At 39.6% G+C, this 26,078-nt stretch overlaps 1 protein-coding gene across 5 annotated transcripts in view; it reads left to right on the forward strand.

Moving 5' to 3' along the window:
- Nucleotides 1-26,078, forward strand: part of LOC149305990 (WW domain-containing oxidoreductase) — a 415,139-nt gene that overhangs the window by 111,436 nt on the left and 277,625 nt on the right. Inside the window, exon 9 of one of the 5 annotated variants that reach the window (XM_089476742.1) lies at nt 1,033-1,078. The exons of the other annotated variants lie outside the window; for them this stretch is intronic. Within the exon in view, the coding sequence (XP_089332868.1) occupies nt 1,033-1,050 (18 nt within the window). The 3' untranslated portion in view covers nt 1,051-1,078. Of the gene's footprint in view, nt 1-1,032; nt 1,079-26,078 lie in introns of those variants that run through there. 5 annotated transcript variants of the gene reach the window in all.

Raw genomic sequence — 26,078 nt, forward strand, 5'->3', positions numbered from 1 at the left:
CCCTTCAAATACTTAAACAGGGCTATCAGATTACCTCTTAACCATCTCTTCTCCAGGTTAAACATACCCAGCTACCTAAGACTCTCCTCAATAAGGCACCATTTTGGCCGCCTTCCTCTAGACATGCTCCAATTTGTCAGCATCCTTTTTGAATTTTGGTACCCAAAGCTGGACACAGTATTCCAGGTGAGGCCTGACCAAAGCAGAATAGTATGGTACTATTACTTCCCCTGATCTTGCTATATTGCTATATTGCTAGGGGGTGAGGTATTGTTGTAAACCGAACTGTGTTTGAAGTGGAATATAAATACATATAACAGCAATTAATTCCCTTCCACCTCTGACCTAGTGGCAAGAGTTTTGTATGGCTTTTGGATAGATTAGAGCTTCCAAAATTGAACCATCTGATTTTGGAAGTTCTAAAGTTTAATCTATCCAAAAGTCATATATTAGGACTCCTTCTTCTCGATGTTGCAGACAGAGGGAAGTATCTGAGTAAATGATTATACATGTGTGATTCCAAGGAAGAAGCTAAGCAAGATTATAGATTCTGATTTAAAGATAATGATAGAGATAGATGGATATTCCTGGATACTTTTGGCTTTTCGTTCTGGTACCTTACATTTGAAATTGTTTGTCTGATCCTGTATTGCTCACATTCTTTCAAAAAATAAGGAAGACTTTCCCTGTATTCTCCCGAGACACATATTTCTCTGCCAGCCTGAATAACTGGCCATGTTTCAGCACCAAATGTCAAAAGTAAACAGATGAAAGAGTGTGTTATATTTTTACTTTGTTGTCAGATGCTATTGGTTTGTCATTTTCAGAGAGTTCTATTTATTGCGGTAAATGCTGTTACCGCTGCAGCTCAGCTTTTTTAGACTTCTATCAGAACTGTTCTCTTGAGGTCAAGTAAATGAATTATCAACTTTATCCCCGTTATCCATTGAATGGATTTTGCTGCTGACACTTCTAAGCTGAACTGGTTATTTTTTTGTTTGTTTGCTTGCTTGTTTTGCTTCCTTTCTGTAGAACAAAGCCACCAGATAGTAATGTTAACTGTCATTTTTAGAAGGCCAAGGATGAAAGTAAGGTGAGGAAATAATGCACCATATGGGATGCACTGTTTAATACGCGTGTGTTTGTGTGTGAAGTGATGTGGATTTGTGAAATTCTGAGATAGCCAGAGCAAAGCTTATGCTGATTTATTACAGTGAGATCACTTGTGGAAATTCATGGGGTCACCACAACAAGTTGACATGCGACATGCACATACACACACAATGACAACAAAAATAGAAAGCTGGCTAAAAAAGGGATTTTTGTCCTCTCTCTCTCTCTCTCTCTCTATCTATCTATCTATCTATCTATCTATCTATGGTTTATTTGAAACCTCTTAGTGAAGCATTCCATATTAAAACATATTTATATGTATCCTAAAATACATGTAGATCGATTATTTTAGGAAAATCTCCATTCTTAGCGAACATTCTATATTTATTCCTTTGATCTTGAATTGTGAATTGTAGCAATTCTTCTTTTATTTATTTAGCAAAATCTGAATCTGAGGGTCTTTTTTCTTTTTCATGTGTATATAAAACAACACCATCCTTTCAGCCCTGCGTTTGTCCAAGGGCGACTGCTCCTGGAGTCAATTGCCTTTAAGGAACTGTTGTTCTACGGCCTTTTTTTTTTAATGTGCTGAACTTCAATCAGCCGATGCCAGCAGTCTCCCAAAAGAAGGACCCTCTGTAGACCATTTTCAGCATTTTGCTGCAATTAAACTCCTCTGGTTTTAGCCCTCAGGCAATTTAGTACCTTTTTACATATGCACATTATGAACTTTTGACCAGGGCTTGGTAGTCATATATTAGAGAGCAGCTTTTGAAAGCCGACTTAACAAGTTCCTCTGAGTATTGCAGCCACAGTCAGCGGTGGAAAAGGTAATTTAGCCAACTTGCAGAGAGGCCATTGAGAATCTTACTGATGATCCTAAATACGTCTCTCTCTCTCTATTCCACCCCTCCCTATTATTTCTCCCTCCTTCTTCCTTGTTTCCTCTGGAAGCGGGTTGCAAGAGCTCTCAAAGTATGTGATTGATCTTTTATTCAGTAGCTAACGAGGGCTGTGATTCTATTAGTGCTCTACAAGGCAAGGGAACAGTGATTTAATGAAGTGTCTAGTGAGCTGGTCATAGATTTATCCTGTTGTCTCTAATTTGCAGCGCCATTGCAAGTGGTGAAAGAAACTGCACTCACTGTCATTAGGCAGGTATTTCCTTAGCAAATTGCTGTAAGGTCAGGTGTAGTTACCTTAGCCGAGACAATGCCTTACCTCTTCAGTGTCTCCGGATGACAGCTGCTGCACTAAGCACGCACCGAAGCGGAAAGGAGGAGATCAGAGGTCTATTCCTAGTCCCCCTGTAGCTGATGCTGGAGCAGATGAACTGCCAAGTTCGGCTAATAGAGTCATAATTGGCGATTAGAACTGGGAGAGCACCATGACATCTTAATACAAACTGGTGTGTCCTGTAGTGGCTGCCAGCGGTTGTTAAGTGCGGAGTGGACAAGCATGTGTTTCCTCTGCTTCCATACCAAGCAATTAGGCAACGTATCTTTAATCGGTATTGGATAGCCATTAAAGAAGGAAGGTTTCATTGGGAGAAAATGCCCTGTGCCCATCAAACCATGTTGCGTTTAGAGTGACATTAATGCGTTTACTGTACATGTTGTGGAACATGTAAGCTGTAAGCTTTAACTCTGGAATGATGCAGTATAAAGTTGGCATGTTAATATAAAGAGATGGGATCTAATAAATACGATGTGATTATTGCTCCATCAGCTGGCAGGGCTTTTATTCTCTGCTGCACCCAGGGTTCCCTGAATATATATATATTATTTATCTTTTGCTAAAATGAGCTATTTGCTTCCCAGCAAATAACTATCCAGCTGCTATTCACTGTTATACTACATTGTTAAAAATGGCATTGGAAGATATTCTGCACCTGAATTATCCACAAATCAACTTTGTTTCAGGAGAGTGTTTTAGACTGAGATAAGTGATAAGAATTTTTTTTAAAGGTAGAATCTCTCGAGAACAAATGGAAGGATTTTTTGTTATAATGCTGGAACTTTGTCCAAGTAGTGAACATCAATTAATTAATGAATTAATCAGTTAAGTGTAATCCCACTTGCACTCCTTGCACAGGATCCAAGGTGGCTTACATACAATTAACCCCGCTGCCCATTTGTACAAAAGTTACAAAGGAATAAATTAACAACTCTGTTAAAAGCACAAAGTTAAAACAGTTTAATGAGGGGGGGGGAGATAAATTAAATCCCATTAAATTCTTTGTGATGCATGAATCCAAATAAGAAGGTCTTTGCTTGCTGGTGCAAAGAGGGGAGAGAGGGAGCCAGCCAAAGCTCTTATAGCAGGGAAACACAACTTGGGAGCAGCCACCAAGAAGGCTCACTCCCATATCCCTCCCTCCCATGTAAAGAAAGAATTGGGATGAAACATTGGACTCAAAAAGATAATAACGATTGTTAAGGTCTAAGATGGTAGTAAAATAGGATGGCCACATTCCAGATGGATAGACCCATTGAGGGAAGTCATGACCCTGAGTCTGAGATCTGTTGATTCCAGAGACATAGCTGGGTTAGTCTGGAATATCAGTATGCAAAGGGATCTTGTAGCACCTTTGAGACTAATTGAGAGAAAGACGTAGCATGAGCTTTCATAGACTTGGTCTACTTCTTCAGATACATGGAATGGTGGTGGCTAGGTAGAATTTTTATAATTAGAAGGCATGAATAGCCATAGCGATACAAAACTTCTGGGTTTGGTGTGGAGGTGACAAGTTCAGTCTTAACTATGATCATTGAGGGTCAAAGGTAGGCGGAAAGATGTTGTCTAAGGCCACGGTGGGTGGATAACAGGGTGTTTCTGACAGGGTGACTTGGAGATTTCTCATTCATAGGAGACTATCATATGGGAGAAAATCAGGGGATTAAAAAGGCATTTTCCCAGGAAATTCGCATGATCACGGCAAAGATTTTCATACACATCATGACCAGAGAGGTCTTATCCCAGGAAGAACCTGGAATGCACTTTCACTTTTGGTTTTCTGATACCTTCTTAAAATATTTCTGTTATTGTGCATTTGGTCTTCTGACTTAAGGTGCATTTTGATATTTTCTGTTTTTTTTAAAGACCTATTTTAAGTTATAGTTGTAATTTAGGGTGCATCTACACTGTAGAGTTAACGCAGGTTGACACCACTCTAACTGCCATGGCTCCATCCTACAAAATCCTGGGATTTGTAGTTTGGTGAGGCACCAGCACACTTTGGCAGAGAAATCTATGGCAGAGTATTCTGCTCAGCATTCCATAGAATGGAGCTACAGCACTTAAAATGGTGTTAAACTGCATTATGTGGACCTTTAGTTGCATCTTTATGGATGACAAAGGGCACTAATTATAATTAACATGGTATTTATAGCAACATATTTCCAAGTCCTGGTTGCTGTACAAGTTTTGTGATCTCCATGAGTCTCTCTGCCATTCATTCTGTCGATCTCTTGGAGTGACAAGCCTGTGTTGTTAGCCAGAAACAGACCTTTCTGTGTATCCCCCCCCCAATATATATATATATATGATGGACCCTTTTGTGGATATTAATTTGTGAGCCAGTTTGGAAGCACGACTTGGCGAAAATATTGACATTTGTGTCTCACACAATCTCATTATAGTATATTCCAGCACACTTCCATTTCATCATCATAAAAGAAGAAAACATCTGTGATGGGACTGAAAATCTAAGCCTTTTAGCCTATAGATCATTTCACTAGGAAACTCCATAAATGGCTTATTGTAGATTAGATAATGTGGTTCAGAGCACATCCAAATCAATAAAAGACCAGTTTGAACTCAGGAAAGTGCTCTCACTTTGATTCCTCTTAGTAAGCAATGAAGCAATGGGATAGGAAGGGAGAAGGAAGCATTCTTTTAAAATTTTTACATATTTCGAATCTTAAATGTATAGATGTCCCTGAATACAACAGCGCCATCAAAATACAATAAGTTGTGGTGCTTGTATCTGTACAAATTTCTGCATATAGAATTAACAGTGTATCAGATGACGTTGTCCATCGTTGCTGCTGCTTCCAATTAACTTTTTAATTTTCAAAGTGTTTCATGCTTTTCGAGTTGGATCCGGAGGTGCCTTTCTACTAACAGAAGGCCTCTGGAGCTCACAGCAGGGCTGTTTACACCTCAATAGAAAGGCACTGGGTGAAAAAAGATGAACTTAAATTCAGAGGAATCCTGGCATGAATAGTAGTTGTACAAGGCATTGCGCAAGTTGTTTCTCAGATTCTTTCTGTGTCCCACTGAAATGTGGCCTGCATTTTTCATATTTCCTCTAGCTCTCACTGCAATGCAACCTTGATACTCTGCACTTCTTCACTGTGAGAAGTATTGTAGAAGCTCTTCGTAGTTAATGGTTGTCAAGTTGACTTGGATTTATGGTAACCTTATGAGTGAGAGACCTCCAGATCACCTTGTTGTTAACATCTCTGCTCAGACCTTTCATGGTGTTGCTGGCCATGACTTCCTTGCTTGAGTCTCTCCATGCACAATACAGTCTTCCTCTTTTCCTACTGCCTTCTACCTAGCCAGGCATTGTTCTGCAACCTTTTCTGATAGCCATTTCTTATCATGATACGTCCAAAGTATGACAATCTCAGTTCAGTCACTTTGGCTCCTAGGGGAGAGTTCAATCATGAGTTGCTGTTGAACCCATTTATTTGTCTTTCCTTGCATATCGTCTTAATGCAGCCGTTCCCAAACTTTGGTGCTCCTGGTATTTTGGACTTGATCTCCCAGAATTCCTGAAGTTGGCCAAGCTGCCTGGAACTTCTGGGAGCTGAAGCCCAAAACACTTGGAAGAATAAAATTTGGGACCTGTTGATCTAATGGAATAATCTGCAGTCCTTTTAGATTGTTTAATGTTACGAGCTGATAATTTTTCTCCTTTCTGAATTATTTAAGATTTGTTTTTGTTTAATAATTTTTAAGAGTAACAGTGTTACAAAACACCAGTGGTGTCACAATACACCAGTGGAGTGCAGTGGTGCGGAGCGCACCGGGTGACACCCCAGAAAGAGGTGTGACACCTGGCTGAGTACCTCCACCTCCCACCCCAGTAAGATAAGAAAAGGAGATCTTTTATTAAAAGATAGATAAACAGACAGACAGACGGAGGAGTTTATCACACGGGAGGAATTTCTCTTAATTTCGAATGAAAAGAAAGTGGGGCCAGAAGGCATTTACGTGAATTCGCTAGTTCAGCGAATTTACATGAGTTCGAATTGCGTTCAAACTGACTTCCCATTGCCCGAAAATAGCTTGCCATTGCCCGAAATTGCATGTGATCACCTCTCACGCAATAATGTGAAACCCCATGATTGCATTCGGATCGACTTCCCATTGCTCGAAAATAGCTTGCCATTGCCCAAAATTGCATGTGATCACCTCTCACGCAATAATGTGAAACCCCATGATTGCATTCGGATCGACTTCCCATTGCTCGAAAATAGCTTGCCATTGCCCGAAATTGCATGTGATCACCTCTCACGCAATAATGTGAAACCCCATGATTGCATTCGGATCGACTTCCCATTGCTCGAAAATAGCTTGCCATTGCCCAAAATTGCATGTGATCACCTCTCACGCAATAATGTGAAACCCCATGATTGCATTCGGATCAACTTCCCATTGCCCGAAATTGTGTGTGGTAGTCTTATCACACGATAATGTTAAACCCCATGATTGCGTTCGGACTGACTTCCCATTGCCTGAAATTGCGTGTGGTAGTCTATCACGCTATGTTAAACCCCATGATTGTCTTCGGATTGCCATTGGATTATACTTCCAATTTCCCTTGTCTGATAAACTCCAGACAATATAGTTCAGAACTAAAAAGAAACCTTCCAGAGAGGGAACAAAATGGTGCAGCTAATTGCCAGAAAAATACTCCGGGACAACAGAAAAAAATTGTGTGGATATTTTTGTAAAAGCCTAGAACCACAACAATAAATGCCACAACCTCTTGATGCATTTGTCCACAATTGGAGCAGAGGATAATTTTACAAGCTTCTCATCCATTTAACAGTAAAGTGCAATGTTACTGTTCCCCTGAAAAGGGAAACTATGGGACTTCAGTAACTGCCTTCATCACCCTTTCAATGCCTTTACGTAAACTTAATGCATATCTCGATCTTCTTTAAAATAACAACCAATGCATTCTAATTGGTCAAGGAAGGAAACTAATGTTTCTTGACCATGCCTATTGACCAGTATGTGTTTTCACATGTGGTTAATAATTTAGTCTTTGAAAAAAAAAATCTATGTGCATTATAGGCTTTGATCTCATCATGAATTTCAAAGCCAAAGATTCCATTTTCGTTTCCTTTTTTTAATTTTCAAAGAGGGGTAGAAAGGAAAATCATTTAGAAACTTTTTAAATAACAGAAGAGGGGGAACTTCCAGCTAACGCTCCTCCATGCTAATGAGAATGTACATTAATACAGGGTTTTTTAATCAAGGCAAGCTTACTGTACTCTGCAGGTGAAAAGTATTTGAATACAAGACTTAATGCATCTAGTAGATTAAAAGAGAAATTAAAGACTTGAGACTGAGAAGAGATCAAAGGCTGTCTTTTCATTGTTCTTTTTTATTGTTTATTGACTTCAAAAAGACTTTTTTAGTTTTAAGCTGACTTTAATATCTCTCGAATGCTCTTTTGTAAAGTGACTTTGAAAACTCATGGATAATGTCTTCATTAAGTGGAGAAAAATCTTGGTGAAAATACAACTGTAACTTTGCTTTCATTAAAGAAGAAAGAGATAACACTTTGCTTAATTAAGGTCTGTTTTCTCTTTGTTCCTAATTTTATGAACATTTTTTTTGGAGGTTGAATTTCCTGCTGATAACAGCTTGAAATAGTCATCCCTGAATTTAAATTGTTAGTTTTTCTAGAGGCATATAACAGTAAGAAACGTTATCCGTACTCGCTACTAAAAGTGTTATAAATGAACTACCTTTCATAACTAGGTTTTTGGTCCATCATTTATGTTATTCTTTTGTTGTGCTAAAACCATAGTAAGTGCAACTCTGTGGTCAACATCTGCTAGTCATTGACCATAGAACTGTGTTGGAGGACCTAGATATTCCTAGAGAAAACATATTAATAAACTCCGTGAATAATCGAATCCACAAATGTGGAGGGACAAATGTAATCTTAAATTTATCTGACTCTTTGAAAGTATCATTCTTATTACTGTGACCTAAACAGCTTGATGCCGTACAATCAATATCATGAAGACATGGCATTGCAATTGGGAATCTGACAAGCTTAAATTCCATACAAATTGGGCCAGTTTACCTTCTGCCACTTTGAGACAGGGATGAATTCCTTTGGGCAGCCTGACATGTTAAGGTTCATTTTTGTGGAGTTGTTTTCCTATGCGTAAGATGCAAACTGTGCAATATAAACACTTTTATGGCGTATGCAGTTTACAAGCATAATCTTTGTGGTTGGTTTAGAAGCTCAATTACCACTGAAATTGAGGGGATAAACGTTCCTGCGGATATTGATAAAAACTACATGTTCTGTGGCACTTCCAGAGGTTTGGGCACCTTTCTACATCCTTGTGCAAATCTTTGGCTTTGCATGCGGAAACGGTGGGCGATCCATGAAAGATTACCACTTTGCATGCCCTCCTGAAATTGCTAGTTGACAACACATAACTTACTATGTATAACATGCTGACACCATAAGGTTGTTGGGTTTGTTTGTTTTTTCATTGACACAGTCCACACATGGAAAGGATTCTTTGGAAGGTATCCATTGTTGTGTTCAATGTAACATTTCGAAAGACAATTGTTGGTACAAGTTGAGACTCCCTTATCCGAAATGCTTTGGATTTGGGATTGCAGATGTTTTTCAGATTTTGGAATGTCTGCATATTCATAATGAACTATTGCCATTTAAATGATGCATGGGTCCTAAGAGTCCGGAGGTCGCACCAAAGCACCATTCCTAAGCACTGGAGTGCAGCTTTGGTGCAGCTTCTGGATTCTTAGGGTGCATGCATCATTTAAACAGCATACTTCCAAAGAGACCCGAAGCAGCTTTATTTTGGCAGTCTGTAACAGGCCAATCTTGGGTCCTAAGTCTAAATATGACACTCACTTATGTGCCATATACACCTAGTATGCAGACTCTGACGGTAATTTTATACACAATATTTTTATACAAACAAAGTTTGTATACACTAAACCAGTGATAGTGAACCTTTTAGAGGCCCAGTGCCCAAACTGTAACCCACTTATTTATTGCAAAGTGCCACGTCCCTCTGGCTTTCTAGTAACAAACTCTGGCAAACTCTGTGCTGGGACGATGGCACGTGTGCCCACAGAGAGGGCTCTGACTGCTACCTCTGGCATGTGTGCCATAGGTTCGTTATCACTGCACTAAGCAAAGGTGTCACTATCTCAGCCACCCATGTGGACAATTTTGGATTTTGCAGTATTTTGGATTCTGGATTTCTAGATAAGTGATAACCTGTATATCAGTCTGTAAAGGGATCTAGTAGCATCTTTGAGACTAAATTAAAGAAAGAAGCCGATAGCATGAGCTTTCATAGACTTGAGTCTCCTTCCTCAGTCTCAAAGGTGCTACTAGATCTCTTTGCATACTGATTTTCCAGACTACCAGATTCAACTTGTATATGATTAAACAAAAAACAGAGTTTTACCAAAGACTTCTGAGACAGATTACTGTGGCCCTTGCTTGGGGTTAACTCCCAAACAGATGAAGTAATCTTACTCTTGAATAGGTATATATACACACAGGATTGTGCTATTAGTATTTATGCAAATGATATGTGAATTTGCCATAAAGGTTAAGTTAACAAATTTATGCGGGGGTAAAAACAAAACGGCAAAACTAGATTGCTTTGTCATCACTTGGTCTCCTTTTATTTATTTATTTTTGCTGGTAAACTTAATCTTTTTTTTTTCTCAGCTGAAAACACAGTTTTCAGATGTTGCAGGTTTTCTTTCTTCTTGCTTCTGTTTGAATGGGTTTGATTGTGCGTTTGATCATTTGTCTCCTTATGGTTTGATGGTGTAAATGCCTGTTAGTCAACTTTCTGTGCCTTTGTATCAACATGTCTGTGGAATAAATTGCATTTAATTAAAAAAAAGATTGTTATCAAAAATTATTGTTTTAATATGGAGTTAGATTACTGGACATACAGGCCTAAATTTTCTGTATCATTAATGCAAGAAATTATGCGAGGGGAAAGCCGTTGTTATTCCCTCACTGCACAAACTTTTCCACATTTGCATTTGCATTCCTAGATATAAAAAGGTTGCACTATTGCTTGGTCTCCCTGCTTGGTACAAATGGTTTGACAGAACTTTAAAAAAGAAAAAGGAGGGGCAAAAGGTTGTACAATTAATATATGATTTGTTAATTTCTATGTATAACTAAAAAATTTGAAATAATCTGTAATTTCAGTCGAAATATAACACATCCCCAGTGATGCCACATTTGTGGACATGCAACGCTCCCTGTTTAACTTCCTTCCTACTTATTCATTTAATTTCTCTCCTAAATGGGACCCACACAGCTCATGCTTGAGTTAAACATGAGATACAGTCGGCCCTTCGTATCCTTGGGGGATCCTTTCTGGACACATGCCCTCATGGATAAGGAAAAACACAGGACCTCAAGTCCCATTGTTCCCAGTGATGGTGGGATATGTAAGTGGATGCTGGCATGGCTGTGTGCACACACTTTCACGGGGAACAATGGCGTTTGCTATCCGCGGATGCTCAGATCCGCAGATGGCAAGCCTGTAGAAGGCGAGTGCCCACTGTATATTAATTAAAAATTAATTAGAAAAGATTATTTTTACCGTATATACTCGACTGTAAGTTGACCTCATGTATAAATAGAGGGTAGATTTTGGGGCCAAAATTATGGATTTTGATATGACCCGCGAATAAGTCGAGGGTAAAATCTAGGGACATGTAAGAAAAGATGTAAAAGATGAAGCAAAGAAAAACAATGCCAAAGAACTTACAAAATCCCAGCATGCAAAACTGTGCTCACATTAAAGGCTGCATGGATGAGGGTGTGTGTGTGTGTGTGTGTGTGTTAATGCTTCCAGGACAGATTATATTCTTGTTTTTCAATAGGGAACGGTTCTTTTTCAAATAAGCATTAAAGTACTGTACCTACAGTACCTACATTTACCCACTTGCTGCACAGATAAGTCGACTCAGGCTTTTTGGCTCCATTTTTGACTAAAACTTCTAGACGTATACATGAGTATATACAGTAATTATCAAAGAAGATACCATATTAAAACATTAGTACTTTAAAACCATGGCAAGAACAATTTATAAAACCCCTGCAAGGATTGCTGGGAGAGCTCCAGCAAGGTTTCCCATGGCAGAGAGTTCCACAGCCTGGGAGCAGATCTCTCCGGTGTCTTCACCAAATCTACCTGTGAAGGTGGTTGCCTCAGGCCAGAGCGGGTGGGATGACCCTATGAACGGTGGAGTGTGTTTAGGAATATGGTGTGTAAAGGCTGGGAACTGAAAGGAGATGTGATGCCTGCCCAAGAGTGTCCTCAGGAACCTGGGATCTTAGCCGATGCTATAGTATGTGTAGTGTGCCAGGAATCCATTGTGGAAGAGTGATTGGGTAGGTTGGCGTACCCTGTTTTTGTCTTTTTCCCCACTGCTGGATGCCCTCCTTAGCATTTAAATAAATTATTTATCCTTTGTATAAAATCTTTGAATTGCTCCTTGATTATCTTAGGCACTCCATAGGAAGAGAAAAAGAAAACACTTGAAAGCCAACTCCACGCATAGATATTCCACGGCACGTCTTACAATCTAAATATTGCTCTTAGCCTAATCGAAGCGGCAAGAGTAGTCACAGCAGTTGATGGACTATTTTTCAAATTGATTTCAAAAATGTATTTAAGGGGATGATCTTCTACTCTAGATTACCTATTGATTTTTAATATGAAAAGCTCATTATATAAGCAGTAACTGCATATAAAAACCTAGCAAACCTTTGCATAAATCCTTTAATTGAATTTCCAGAGCCTGTGGTTCTCCTTTTTTTTTTAATTAAATCTATTTCTTTTTTTTTTAAGTGTTACTGTGTAATTTGCATGCTGTGAAGTGGCCCTGTCCCAGATAAAGTGCCATTGATCCTTATTAAACCTCACCTCTGGGCTTGCTGAAAACTAACTGGAAAAAATTAAAGTGTTCATGCTGCAATGCACTTACTGCTTGCGCGATAGGATTATGGGAGGGGGAAATAATAAAACTAATTTCCAAGACAGAATTTATAATGCAAGATTTATATATATATATATATATATATATATATATATATCTCCCATTGTGATAATTAATAAGAAACCATATCCTAAATATAAATCGTATTTTAGCTTGCAAACTCTAGTGGCAATTAGGAAAGATAATGCATATTTGATATAAAATCATCCTGTTGTATGTGGCTAATCTTTTTGTGTTTTAATTTCTTCAACTGTAAATTGAACTGATGATGGTTTCAACTAAACAGATTAAATAGAGATTGGGACTAAAAGTTGTGTAGCCTGGTATATACTATCTTGTGTTAGTACCACACCCCCCCATCCACACAATTATGTATATGGGATGCTTTGCAAAATTTTGCGTTAATGATTTATGGATTGCAATTACCACGGGAGAGGAAAAAATATAAAAGCAGCAAGTGGGTATTCCCTCTTCCTATGTAATACAAAACATTTGTTATTTTAAAAGCGATAAAATCCCCTAAAGAAATATTCATAATCAATAAGAACGCAAAATATGGAATATATTAACTGAGTTGTAAAAATGTTTGTCGTGGTGCAGAAAATGAAAATCACAGCAAGTTATGTACGGTTTAAAGTGTAATCAATTTCGAAGTTGCAGATGAGGTATAAATGATAAACAGAAGTAGTCGCGTTTTTTAGTAAAGGCTGTAACAAAAAATACTATATTTATGGCCTATTCCATTCTTTTTATAGCTCATTAATGTAAAACAACAACAACAACACTGTGTTATCTATCTTCTTGGACAGCTTCAAATTCCCCTAAATGATAATTTTAAAATATAAATAGAGTGATCATTCTGCAAGCCTGTCTCTCGCCAAACATATTTTATTGAATGGGATCAGGCACCCCATTTGTAACAGCGGGCAAGACAGCAGCCAGAATTATATTGTATACAAAATGCCACCAAAACACTGACAACATCTAAAACCTCAAACGCTCTGTTTCCAGCATCCTTTGGGGACACATGGTCCCCCTTTATTAATAAATGAACATGGTCAAGCTAAAAGTCCAACAGATTCACATTCTCTATTCTGGAAAGGTCTTGGCACACAGAAGGCTCCTTCAGTTTGCCAAAGCTCATTTTATAACCATAGATTCTCTATAGTGATGAACCTTTCATTCTTTAGATATATACTGTTTTGTTATGTTAATTTTAATAGAAATTAAGGGGGGAAATTTCACTAAAGGCATTGCATTAACACCTCTTGATAAATGAAGACGCTTCGCTCACTTTCAATCTTGATTTCTTTCCATTGAGAAAGATGTAATCACATACCTAGCAACAACCAGGGATTCTGGGAGACCAATACTCTTTGTAGACCAAAGAGTAACTTTCTCAGCTCTTGCACTTATCCTAATAGTGATGAGTCCCAAGGGTAGTGGTTGCCAAGGTTCAGCTTCTTTTGAAAGGCAAGATCACTACTTTATTTCCGAATAAAGAAGACAAACCTCAAATATTACATAGCAAAGGGAAAGCTGCTCTCGGAGCTATTGGGAATAATAAATCACCAGGACTACTAATAGTTCTGCTCTAGTTCTAACTAAAATCTGCTAACAAATACGGAAAACAAAACAATGGTCCACAGTCTGGAAGTACTCAATATACAGTCTAATTCCCCCCCAAAGAGGGCACAAAAGGCTGCAGTAACCACAAAACCACAAAAAAAGCCATGCTCAAAATTTTGCAGAATGGAGATTCCATTCATATATGGAGAGATAAATCCCAGAATTACATTGTGCAAGCTGGGTTCAGGAAAGGAAGAGGCACAAGGGATCACATTGCAAACATAAGTGAGATAATATAGCTCAGAGGAATAGATGTGCCACAACATTGAATTGTCTTGATGCATCACCTGTACTCAGCAGAAGAGATTACTGTTGGAACAGAATACAGGGAAATAGAATGGATTCCAGTCAGAAAGGGGGTCTGGCAAGGATGTATCTCATCGACATCATTGGTTCAGTGTGAAGTCGAAGGCTTTCATGGCTGGCATCCGTAGTTTTTTGTGGGGTTTTTGGCCTATGTGGCCATGTTCGAGAATATCTATGATATTTTTGGCATACAAGTTGAACCACTTCTTTACCCTTTTCTCTTGACCAGTTTTGTCCTCTGTCTTCTGTGCCTCCCGAACATCATGGGAACCGTTTTGGAATGACATGACATGCAAGAAGGTAGTGAGAGCTGTTAGATGTTAATTTTAAGAGTTGATGTAAAAAAATGTTTCATTTTCAGATATTTTTTTTGTTAATCCTTACAAGCGTTTCAAGTTACGAATATATCTCGTTTTGGCTTCTTGTTTCATATGGGATGTTTCATGTTCTTAGAAAACAATCAAGTCCCACGCATGGTTCACTCACTGTTGGAAATAAAGCCCAATTTATTTTTATCCTTGTCCCGCAAGTTATTAGTAATCAAACAGAGCTATTATCTGGAATAAAAATGGACTGTTGTGTCTTCTTAAATGAAATGAAATGAAAAGGATCAACTTTTTATCTTTACCTTCTGTATCAGATGCTGCACTTTTCTACCAGCTGTTGCACCAGACATTTCATTGTGCGATGTTATTGCAAACAGGATGCTGGCGTCATGCAGGCAGAGTTCTCACTGAGATTAAGTACTGTACTTGCATTTGCTCTTAAACCACTGTCTTTAAAGCCGTGTTTTCAGAATGTGGATTTGGGTGGTGGATTTGTTGTAGTTTCCTAACAGCCTTTAGTGAAGGAAGTAAATGACACTGATCTGTGAAGGTGGACAGTAAGATTTATAATGTATTTGTGCTAGCAGATTGCCAACAGGACCAGCCTCTCCCAGTGGTGCAGTACGCATACTTGGAAAATCAATAGGGATTAACCTATGACCCCCTTCACATACTTATACTGTGGTCTGCATTGCTTACCAATATTTCATCTGTTTCACTTAAATGCTGTTACTTACTCAATAATGTGCGGCTGTTCTTGCGAGCTACTAATTAATTTTTAAAATGTAGTCTTGCTCGGTGCTGGGATCAAACACACCCCTTTGCTTTGGGATGGGAAAGGTGGGCAGCTGTTTTCATTTTGTCTACTCCCATTAATGTGAGAGCCAGTGTGGCATAGTGGTTTGAGTGTTGGGTTATGACTCTGGAGATCAGGGTTCGATTCCCCAGTTGAGCATAAAAACCCATGGGCACACCTGTGCACTTCTTCTGTCTGTGAATCATTATGGATGCATTCCAACTCACTTCTTCCATGACCAAAGCGTCCTTGGAGCCACCCTTTGGTAATAATAGGATCCTCCGTTATGTGCTCCATGACGCTTTGAAGAAGTGAACACGGATGTGGCCATGATGATTCACTTATTCACGGTAAGCCCCCCATGTGATAAAGCCCAGTGTGACTTGCCCAAGGTCTCCCATTGGATCAAGTGGGGGAATTGAACCCTGATTATGTATTCCTGCATGGCAGGGGGTTGGAATAGATGGCCCTTGTGGTCTCTTTCAACTCTATGGAGTTTATCACACTAGCGAGATTCTGTGTGAAAACGGGAGTTAAACGAGATTTGAAGCAAAGAAAACCCAGAAATGCCCATAGTTTATCACACGACGTCGCAGTTAACGTGAAATAACACAAAGTTAATCCAAACGCAAAGCAGAGAAAACCGGCAGCCTTTTTCCTTTTAGAACAACTCAAAGTAAAAAGCTGCTGTTTTTATCTGCTTTGCTTTCGGATTAACTTCACATTATTTCTCTTGGGCAGTCCCGTACTGCTTTATCACACTAGTGAGATTCCACGGGCAAACGGGATTTAAACGAGAGTTAAACTAGACAAAACAGGAAATGTCCGAAGTTTATCACACGACGTGGCTGTTAACGTCCAATAACGTGAACTTAACCCACAGTTAAAGTGGAGGAAACCAGCAGCAGATTGATGCAGATCAATGCAGTTTATAGTGTGAATAGCAAACTTAGAATGTGTGGGTGAAATTATTCACATTGTTGTGCTAAAAAAAAGACATGTGAATAAACCCAGCTTTGCAGGTGGATAGCCTTACTCAAGGAAACCTTGGCCCTGGGTTTGCTAAACCCTGCTGAGTTTACATGAGCAGGACTGTTGATAACGGATTGACATGGAGGTTTCTCATATGTAGGATTGTCAAAAGTTGAAGCTGATTTGATGACAATTAACAACAAGAAGAATAGGACACTGGTGATTTAAAAGATAGAAACGTTGCACTCATTAAATTGCAGGTAGAGAATTGGAATTATTAGTTGATATTAACAGTGATCTCCTGCTTGAACATTTCAACAGACACAGTAAGCCCTCACTGTTTGATATGCAAGTGTAGTTATTCTCTAGGGTTTGCTTGCAGTTTACTATTGATCCTGTTAGCTAGCATTTGAATCGGTCAATGTGCTTGGTAGCAATGTTCTCTGTAGGGCACCCTACCTGGACTATCGGTTTAAATAATGTATTCATAAATTGATTAATCATTACAGTAAGAGTTATTAGCTGCATTTATATCTGTGTGCTGGAATTGATGCAGTCTGGTAATCATCTATGCTTAAGCAGAAGATCAAATTTGAACAAAGAATATAACAAATAATTGTAGTGATAGAGAGAGGGTTTTTTTGTGTTTGGGGAAAGCAATTGGCTTGATGCTGTGAAAAAAGTTTTGTGATGTTAATAGAGGATATTAAAATGCCTGCTTAATTTGCATACAGTTATTTATTCTAAGTGCTGACACAAGTTTCTATGTACTCTATGGGGAGTACATATAAAGGTCATTGTTCAATAGGAGAATAGGAAGGTTTATTGTTAGAACATTCTTCTCCTTAAAATTGCATTGATAGCAGATGCACCCCAGGACTCAGAAAACCATGCTCAATCTTTGGACTTTATCACACATGCTTTTGCCCCCGATCTGGGCACTGGCAGGGGATGTGTGTGGCTGAGTGAAAATGCATTTTATCGCATGCCGTACTATCCTCAAGGCGGCCCCGTGCCATCGGTCAGCGCTAAGTCGTCCCCAATCAGGGCTCAGGTGCATGAATTTTGAAAGAAGGAAGCTTTCAGGCGAAGCAAAATCATGTGGCTGAGCCCAGAGTGGGGACGTTTTCACTTGGCCACACACATCCTTTGCACAGATCGGGGGCAAAAGTGTGGGCACTAAGGTCCTTATTCTAACACAGACAACCATCCCTCCCTCCTAATGCTCCCTGGTTGTGCAGATCAGTCTTGGACACTCACTAACACTGGACTGAGTGGCTACCAAGCCCCTCTCCCAATTCTTTTGCTATTGTTCCAGAAGAGCCTCCATTTCCTCCTGCTTTGGGTTGACACTCTGCACATCATGCAACTCCTTGCAGCTTGAAGCATGAGTGCAGCCACCCCTTTATTTCCTCCTGTTGATTCTCCAGGCTTGATTTAACCCTTTGAGTTAACTGGTGTGGAAAGCAAGCCTCAAAATACTCTTCAATAAACAGTCACCTGCAAACTTCAAGCATTTACAACATGAGCAAAGGAATGACTTTTTTTTTTTGGCAAGGGGGGAATTAGGTGAGAAGGAGTGGGCAGAGGCGGGGGAGGACTCTCTTCATATTTTGTTTGAAAGCCATTTTATTTCACCACATGCTATTTCTGCTTCATAAACTCTCCTTTAAACATTCAACAACCTGCTAAATTAATATATACTGTGTTCTTTCTTTAATGGGCAGGGGAACTTGTCTCACAGCAGTACATTTGTTCAGTGCAGCTTTGAAAAAGCACTGCCTGCCATGTGAGGGACATCTGCTCACAAATGAATGATTGTGCTTTTGATTCGGAGCAGCACCTTCGCTTTAAATGCTGGCTGCGGATGAAAGGAACAGATTGCCGTGGCACCGCTTTTGTGAGGATTCCTCTCCCCAGCATGTGGCTTTATACATTATTGAGAGCAAATCCACTTTAGGCTACCACTTGTGCTGCACTCATTTTTGGCAGACTGGTTTATTTGGAGGATGTCGGAGTAGCTCAGGTTTTTGACAGGCAGCATAGAAGACGGAGTAGATAAATTATTTACAGTGTTTAATTGTCATTGCACAGGTTTATTAAACATCAGGGTTACCTAGGAAGGGAGGCAGCTGTTAGAAAGAATCCACTGCCGTCTTATTTTCTTTCTTAAAAATGTTTTGGCAAGAAAGTGCTGTGCTTTGTTTTGTTCAAAGAATAATCCTTTACAAAGATGCCAGGGTTTATTTTGGCTCAGCACTAAACTTCCCATGCATTTGATACTGGTGTTACTTAGTGTTGGGATTTTATTCCTCGCCCCTTAATCTGTCCCTATTATTATTATTATTATTATTATTATTATTATTATTATTATTAATTTATATAGTGCTGTAGATTTGCACAGCACTGTACATAAAAACAATAAATATAAAAGAGTCAACGTAGTTTTAATTTCACCAAAATTCCTTGCACAAATCACTAGTAATCACATGGTTTCCAAAGAACTGTGTAAGCTTATTTTATATGATGTGTAGTAGTGCTAATAATAATAATAATAATAATAATAGAAATAGATGAATCTTTCCATTTTGTTTTCTCCCATATTAGAGTTTTTAAAATTGCAAGTTCTTTCCGCCTTCTGTATAGGAGATGTTTGCAAATTTTTGTAAGTGATTAACAAACTGAATGAAATTTATACCCTTCTGCAACAGAAAGAGTTGACTGCCATGTACCTGATCAAGATGAGATGAAAACATTAATTTAGTGCTACAAATATGACTGAATACACAAGGATAGCCAGACATTTGAGAGCTAAGTGCCCAAAGCCATCAATCAGCTGCAATGAAACAAATAGGTCAAATTTACTTTCATTTGAGTAGGTTAAAGTTGTTGTTGTTGTTATTCCAACTTTTCCCAAATCAGGACTCAAGGTGGCTCTGTTGTTGTTGTTTTTGTTGCTGCTGCTGCTGCTGCTGCTGTGTCCGTTCAGTTCTGACTTACGGCAACCTTAAGGCGAACCTATCACTGGGTTTCCTTGGCAAGATTTGTTCAGAAGGGGATTACCTTTGTTTCCCTCTTAGGCTGAGAATGTGTGACTTGCCCAAGATCATCCAATAGGCTACCATGACCAAGTTTACATCAGTTAAAGCAAACTTCGTTTAAAATTTACGGCATACATGCCCATTGGAGTTGTTGCGCTTTAATTTCTTTATTTTGCTGCAGCCTCACACTCACATCGAGTGTTCATATGCAGGCGCGAAGATGCACATTTTCCACCTTGATTCGGGCTATTCTGGCTTCTTTTTGCTTCGCTTTTTAGCCTCAGAGCGTGACTTCGGTCCGGTTTCTAACCTCTTTCGAGGACTACATCGTCTAAACGCCCTGCTTTCAAAGAAGCTGGAAACCACTTTATCTTTCCATCTATTTCACCCCCATCCTTAAGGAGAAAGAGGGATGGCTCTTGAGCCATCAAGGGAGGAAGTGAGCAAAAGGATAGCTACCCCACTAGAGTACTGCTGGGCAATTGCATCCCTCCAGAAGATGTTGGACATGAACTCTCAGGAGATTATCACATGGAGGAGTAAAGTGGATTGCTCCCATCCTTAACTCATGGTATTCGTGCGATCGGGAGAAAGATTATCACACCCCCATGTACTTATCCCACTCTTCACCCATCCATAAAGAGTAATAGACCCATCATTTGGTATTAACAGGAGTTTCCACTTTGATAATCTGATAATCTCCATGGAAGCCCTAGTCAGCAATAGCCAGTGGCGAGGTTGCGGTCCATTAAAACTTGCAGGGCTACAGTTGCATTTCCCTTGTACAGTGTGCCCGTGTTACACGCGGCTTTGAGCATATGGGGCGCAAGGGGCGGCACGTCCCATTCACATGAATAGGGCGTGCTCCCATGGCGTGCGCCCCGCACGTTGCTGCTGCACCGCCGCAGGCACGAGCCCCATCCGCAATTTTCTCTTACGTGGGGGGGGGGGGGTCCGGAACGGATCCCCTGCGTAAGAGAAGGGTGGACTGTACTAGAGTATAGCAAGTATTCACCTTATCTTTGGTTAAATTCTCTTTTATTTTCCTTTTCATCCCTAACATATTTTAGCGTTATCTTAGAACTGTAAGACTAACAGGTGTGGCTCTTGTTACTTCTAATTTTTGAACAGCATTCAGCAATTTTAAGCATGTTTGTTGCTACTATTGCAATTATTGTTATCTCGTGAAGCAGTTATCCTGTGTGTGTGTGTGTGTGTGTGTGTGTGTGTATATATATATATGTTCACCTATCTACTTCCCCTCCACTTTAACCAACAATCCACTTTTCACCTGAAAGTGCACTCCAGCTGTCTTTGATATTTACATTAGAGCAATGAGCGTATTTGACTGCTTCTTTCTTTATGAGCAAATTCGGGGAGAGTGGGTGTGTTTATTCAGTAGCAGTTCGGAAAGCCTTTCAAGACTTGCTAATATATTCTTGCCTGAACCCTCACAGACAGCTGCCTCCTTCATCGGATGGCACTTTCTCCAGAAGGTTGACTAAAAGCATTTAAATGAATGGCAACGTGTGGTTTTTTTTTAATGTATTTGATTTTATTTTTTTGCCTGGAACTGCAGATGTCATTGTGGACTTAGCTTGCGGAACTGCTTCCACTTCTCTGCACGCTACCCAGTAATATAAACTAATGAGATCCTTTTAAGATCTGCCCACATCGTTGAGGGGGAACCACCTATTAATCTGTCATCTTTGAATATGATGAGAAAATTAAGACCACCATGCAACCATGAATTTGAAAATGAAGAAGGCAGTCCTAACCGATTAAAGCCTGAGTAAATATTACAGCTGGAAGGCACTCTTTGGTGGAACATGGCTACTAGCTGGAAAGCATTTAATTTTGGGAGGCTTCGGCAAATCTGAAACAGAATTGTGTTGGAGGTTTAGCAAAGGGGACGGTCTAAGAATATGGCCATGTACCCACTTCATGCAGTCATGCATTCTTATTCCAAGGGGTAATGGTCCATTTATGGAGACTGTGGTGTTCCTTTTTTCAGTACTAATATGTAGTTCAGTATCTGAGACCAGTTCCAGGGAATAGAGAACAGGATATCTTCGTCTTTTTTATGGGAGATTACGTTCAAATTGTTAATTTTCTAATTAATCTTAGGAGGTTAGTTGCCATAAACACATCAAGGTAGAACTTCTCATGAGAGCAGTATTTGTAAAATGGTGTAATACTACATTAGCTTGATACTAGAAGTATGTTTCTGTTTTCTCCTGGAAATATGGTGTCATCTACCGTATTTTCCGGCGTATAAGACGACTGGCCATAGAAGACAACCCCCAACTTTTCCAGTTAAAATATAGAGTTTGGGATATACTTGCCATATAAGACTACCCCTCTTCCAATGCACACCAAATAAAATGTTTTAAAAATGTAAGATTTGATTTCAATATGGTAATTTTCACTAAATGCTTATGACATGCAGGTACTTAGCAGGACATCTTGTTGTAATCAAAGCCTGGTTGGATTGGTCAGCTCTCCCTGCCTGCCCAGCCCTCCCTGTCTCCAAGACTGTCAGAGCGGTAGTGCAAACATGGCTCTTTTTCCATACCTCAGGCGTTCTGGACGCCTGCAGCTTGCTCTGCCCTTCACTTACACCTTCCCAGTGAGACACCCCCTCACTTCGTCATCAGGACCGCGTTAAGTCATTTCTTTCCACGAATCCTAGTGAGTGGGTTTTCTTTTACCTGCCCTTGCTGCTTTCATATGGTTGCTGCATATGGTGGGGATGCAGCCATGGCAGTTTTTTAACTCCCCCTCACCATATGCGGCAACCGCAGATTCTCCCAGTCTGGCTTGGAAGTTTCAGCACCTGCCCTATAAGACAATACCCGGCGTATAAGACGACCCCTGACTTTTGAGAAGATTTTCCTGGGTATACGCCAGAAAATACAGTACAGCTGTTGTTGCTCCTTCTCCCAGCTTCTTCTTCTTCTTACTCCAAGTCCTATCCCTCTTTCCATATGACATATTTTGCATATAAATTAAACAGATTGATAAAATCCACCATTGTGTGACCTCATTGCCTCTTGGAAACCATTCTGTTTCTTATGTATTCTGACAATGGCCTTTTGTCCAGAGTATAGATTACATTTCAGGAAAAATCAGATGCTATGGCGCACTTTTTTGTTAATGTTAGAGTGAACCATACTTTCTCATGTTCTACACTATGAAAGGCTTTGCTATAATCTATAATGCACAGGTTGATTTTCTTCTAGAATTCTTTGGGACATTCCAATATTCAACATATTTTTGCCATATGATCTCTAATGCCGCTTCCATTTCTGAACTCAGCTTGGATGCCTGACATTTCTCCCTCTGCAAATAGTAAAATCCTTTCTTGTAAGATTTGCAGCATCACTTTGCTTGCATGGGAGATCAGTCCTATAGTCTAATGGTTACTTCAATCCTTGATGTTCCTTTTCCTGGGGATTGGAACATATATTGACTCTTTCCGGTCTGTGGGCCATTGTCTATCCCCATCCCTACATATTTGCTGGCACCTTTTTTGTTAGATGTTGGATGGGCTCAGTCTCTATAGCTTGAAGCAGTTATTCTGGTATAAAGAGTTTGAAGAGCTTTGTCTGTCATACCCTGCTTTAACTGTCATGGCTCAATGCTATGGATTTCTGGGATTTGTAGTTCTGTAAGACATTTAGCCTTCTCTGTTAGAGAGCTCTGGTGCCACAACAAATTACAAATCCCAGGATTCCATAGGATGAAGACATGACAGTTAAAAGCAGTGTCAAACTGCATTAATTCTGCATTGTGGCAGTAGCTATAGATATATTGCTGGGTGGTTGGTTGGTGGGATAATCATATCAGTGTACCTGATCAGATTTATTCATTTTTCATTGAAGATTGCTGAGATAAGCTGAAGTACTCTAAGAACCGAGGGACAATTAGACATTATCCTAATGGTTCCTTTATTTGCTATGATTCCATGAAGTTTTTTTAGACTGCAATTCACATTAAAATGTGTGTTCAGTCTTATATAGTCAAGGCTACATGCCTAGCAGCAGAAATCTGAGCATTTGCTGCTTTCAGAACTGTTTTTTAAACCTAGTTTTTTAAAAGGCTGGGGAAAAAAAATTAAACTCAAAAAATATTTCTGTTCCTCATTGAATTAATGACAAAGCCCTTTGTCTGGTACATCTATTTTCAGCTTCCATTTTATTGCGTCCAGTGTTCTCTCGCAATCAAAAGAGTCTAGTTGGTGGATCCCCAAGGACTCCCAAGATACACAATGAAAATGTAAAACTTCTATTTCTAAGCGAAATTCCTTCTGGTTTCTTTCTTTTCTTCTTTATAGCACAAGGTTCTTACACTCAGGAGAGAGGATCTGAGAATGGTGTGTGATATTGACAGTACTGAAAGTTTAACTCTGGCAAAGTACAGTACAAATACACAGAAACACAGAGCTGCACATTTGGAGGAAGGATTAATTCAGTCCCAAGGCATTGATGCGCTCTTCCAGTTTTTCAGAGTTCTCAGTCTCAAGGGAGATCCTGGAGTGTTGCTGGCATTTGACTGGCAGGGATGTGTTAAAATCAAAAAGTGGCTTCAGTTACAAGAGGGATGGCTCTGGTATCACAAAAGGGGTGGGGGGGGGACTTTGTAGGTATTCATCAAAACATCTGTAGAGAAGACTCTTCTGCAGATGCTTCTTTGCAGGGCTCCCAGTCATGTGTAGACAAGCCCCCACATGAAGATCTGGTTGTGTTTATAGAGTGCTACTAGCACATAAAATGATAAGGCAGGGCTCCTGTTTGTGCAGAGCTGTGTAGCTACATTCACTCATATATGGTTAAATCTCCTTTTCAGAGGTTCATCTGTAACATGGAAAGGGAGGGAATGAAGCCAGAGGACATGCCTCTGGCCCCTTTTACTTATGTACAGAAATCAGTTCCTGGATACATTCTCGTCTAAAAATCTTGGGAGTTACTAGACATATCATTCTTTGCTAATTTTTTTCTTGAATGAAATAATGAGTACTTTAGCTTTGAAGAGGGGAAGAAAATCCTAATGTGCGTTGGACCTTTCATCCATAGGCAGGAACATGAACGCCTTTTGAGAGCACCGACCCTCCCAACAAGGCGAGTTTTAGTTACTGCTTCCTCTCTGTTCACACATGTTTTTGCTCTGCTCCGGTCATTAATTTTTCCCTTTTCTCTCTCTCCTTTATTTAAAAAAAGTGGAAAAACCCCAGCTTCTAAATTCTCCTTTGCTTCCATCTATCCTTTCCTTAGTTAGCCTTTTAACCTCCTTTCCTTTCCCTGCACCTTCCCACCGCCATCTGGAGTGGCCACATAGACATGGAAAGCAAGATACAAAGGACCATGCAAACCAGCGAAGGAAGCCTTGGTCGAACTGGAGCAGCAATGGGCCTTCACAGACCAGCCTGCCCTGACGATGGTTACTCCTACTTCACCTGGCCATCATCATCTCCAAGAGCAATGCACAGGTATAGGACAAATGAAATGCACAGATATAGGATGTGTGCTTCCTGGTTTGACAACAGTACATGTGAGAGGGATCTAAGAGTCTTCATAGACCACAAGCTGAACATGAAAATTGGCCCCTGCACCCACCTTAGCTGGGATGGAGGGAAAAAACAAGTGGGAAATGAAAGAAAGGTGCAGTAAAACCAAATTACAATTGTACCCCTGTATTTGGCCACAGATGGTTGATAGGAGTGGTTGCAAATATCAAAATGGAGGTACCCCATTCCCACAAAGGCTAAAAGACATGACACAGAAACAAGAAAAGATTGAGAGGGAGGAAGAAAGAAACAAAGAAAGAAAGAAAGAAAGAAAGAAAGAAAGAAAGAAAACAGGCAACATCGAGCATTCTTTGTTTGGTATGAAAGTTCAGCAGATGGTAAGTTCATTTCAGCAGATGATACAGATGTCGTTCAGTTAACAAAGTAGATCATGTTATTCAGCATTACCATCTATACTCATGTAAAAGTTGGAAAAAAATGACAAAAAGTCGACCAAAAAAACGTATGTATGGGTCAGTGCTGGAACATGGAATAAGACGATGACTTGAATCCCATTTTAGGAGAAAGGCAAGCTATAAAACCCTTAAATAAAAGAAAATAGATGAATGAAAGAAAGCAGAGGAAGAAGCTCCTCTTGGCATGGTGGAGTGTGTTTGTTTGTTACATGCCTCTACATTTTACCCTCAACTTATTCAGAGTTTCTTACAAAATCTATAATTTTGGCCCCCAAACCTGGGGCCAATTTATAATGAATATTTATGGTACTTCTTTAACACAGAATTTGTTACCAGGGGCACGGATCATGTGTGTATGTGTGACCAGATGTCATGACCACAAAAGAGGACAAGGCGCTGCAAAATGTAGGAATTTCAGTAAAAATGTTGTTCATTACAAAATAAAGCTAAGAACACCAATACAAATATAAATGCATGCTTCTTTGTTATGCTCACAATGGAGGACATTTTGAAATTCCTCCTGGACAGAAGACTGAAATTTAGGACATACCTTGGAAAAGGAGGTCTGGTCACATAGGTTTTTGGTCTCTCTGTCTCTATTGTTTTTTAAGGTCATCTTGCTCATTAAATTGG

This window comes from Sceloporus occidentalis, unplaced genomic scaffold, assembly GCF_023333645.1.
Source record: "Sceloporus occidentalis isolate IW3139 unplaced genomic scaffold, rSceOcc1.0.p SCAF_10, whole genome shotgun sequence".
Taxonomy (NCBI): Eukaryota; Metazoa; Chordata; class Lepidosauria; order Squamata; family Phrynosomatidae; genus Sceloporus; species Sceloporus occidentalis.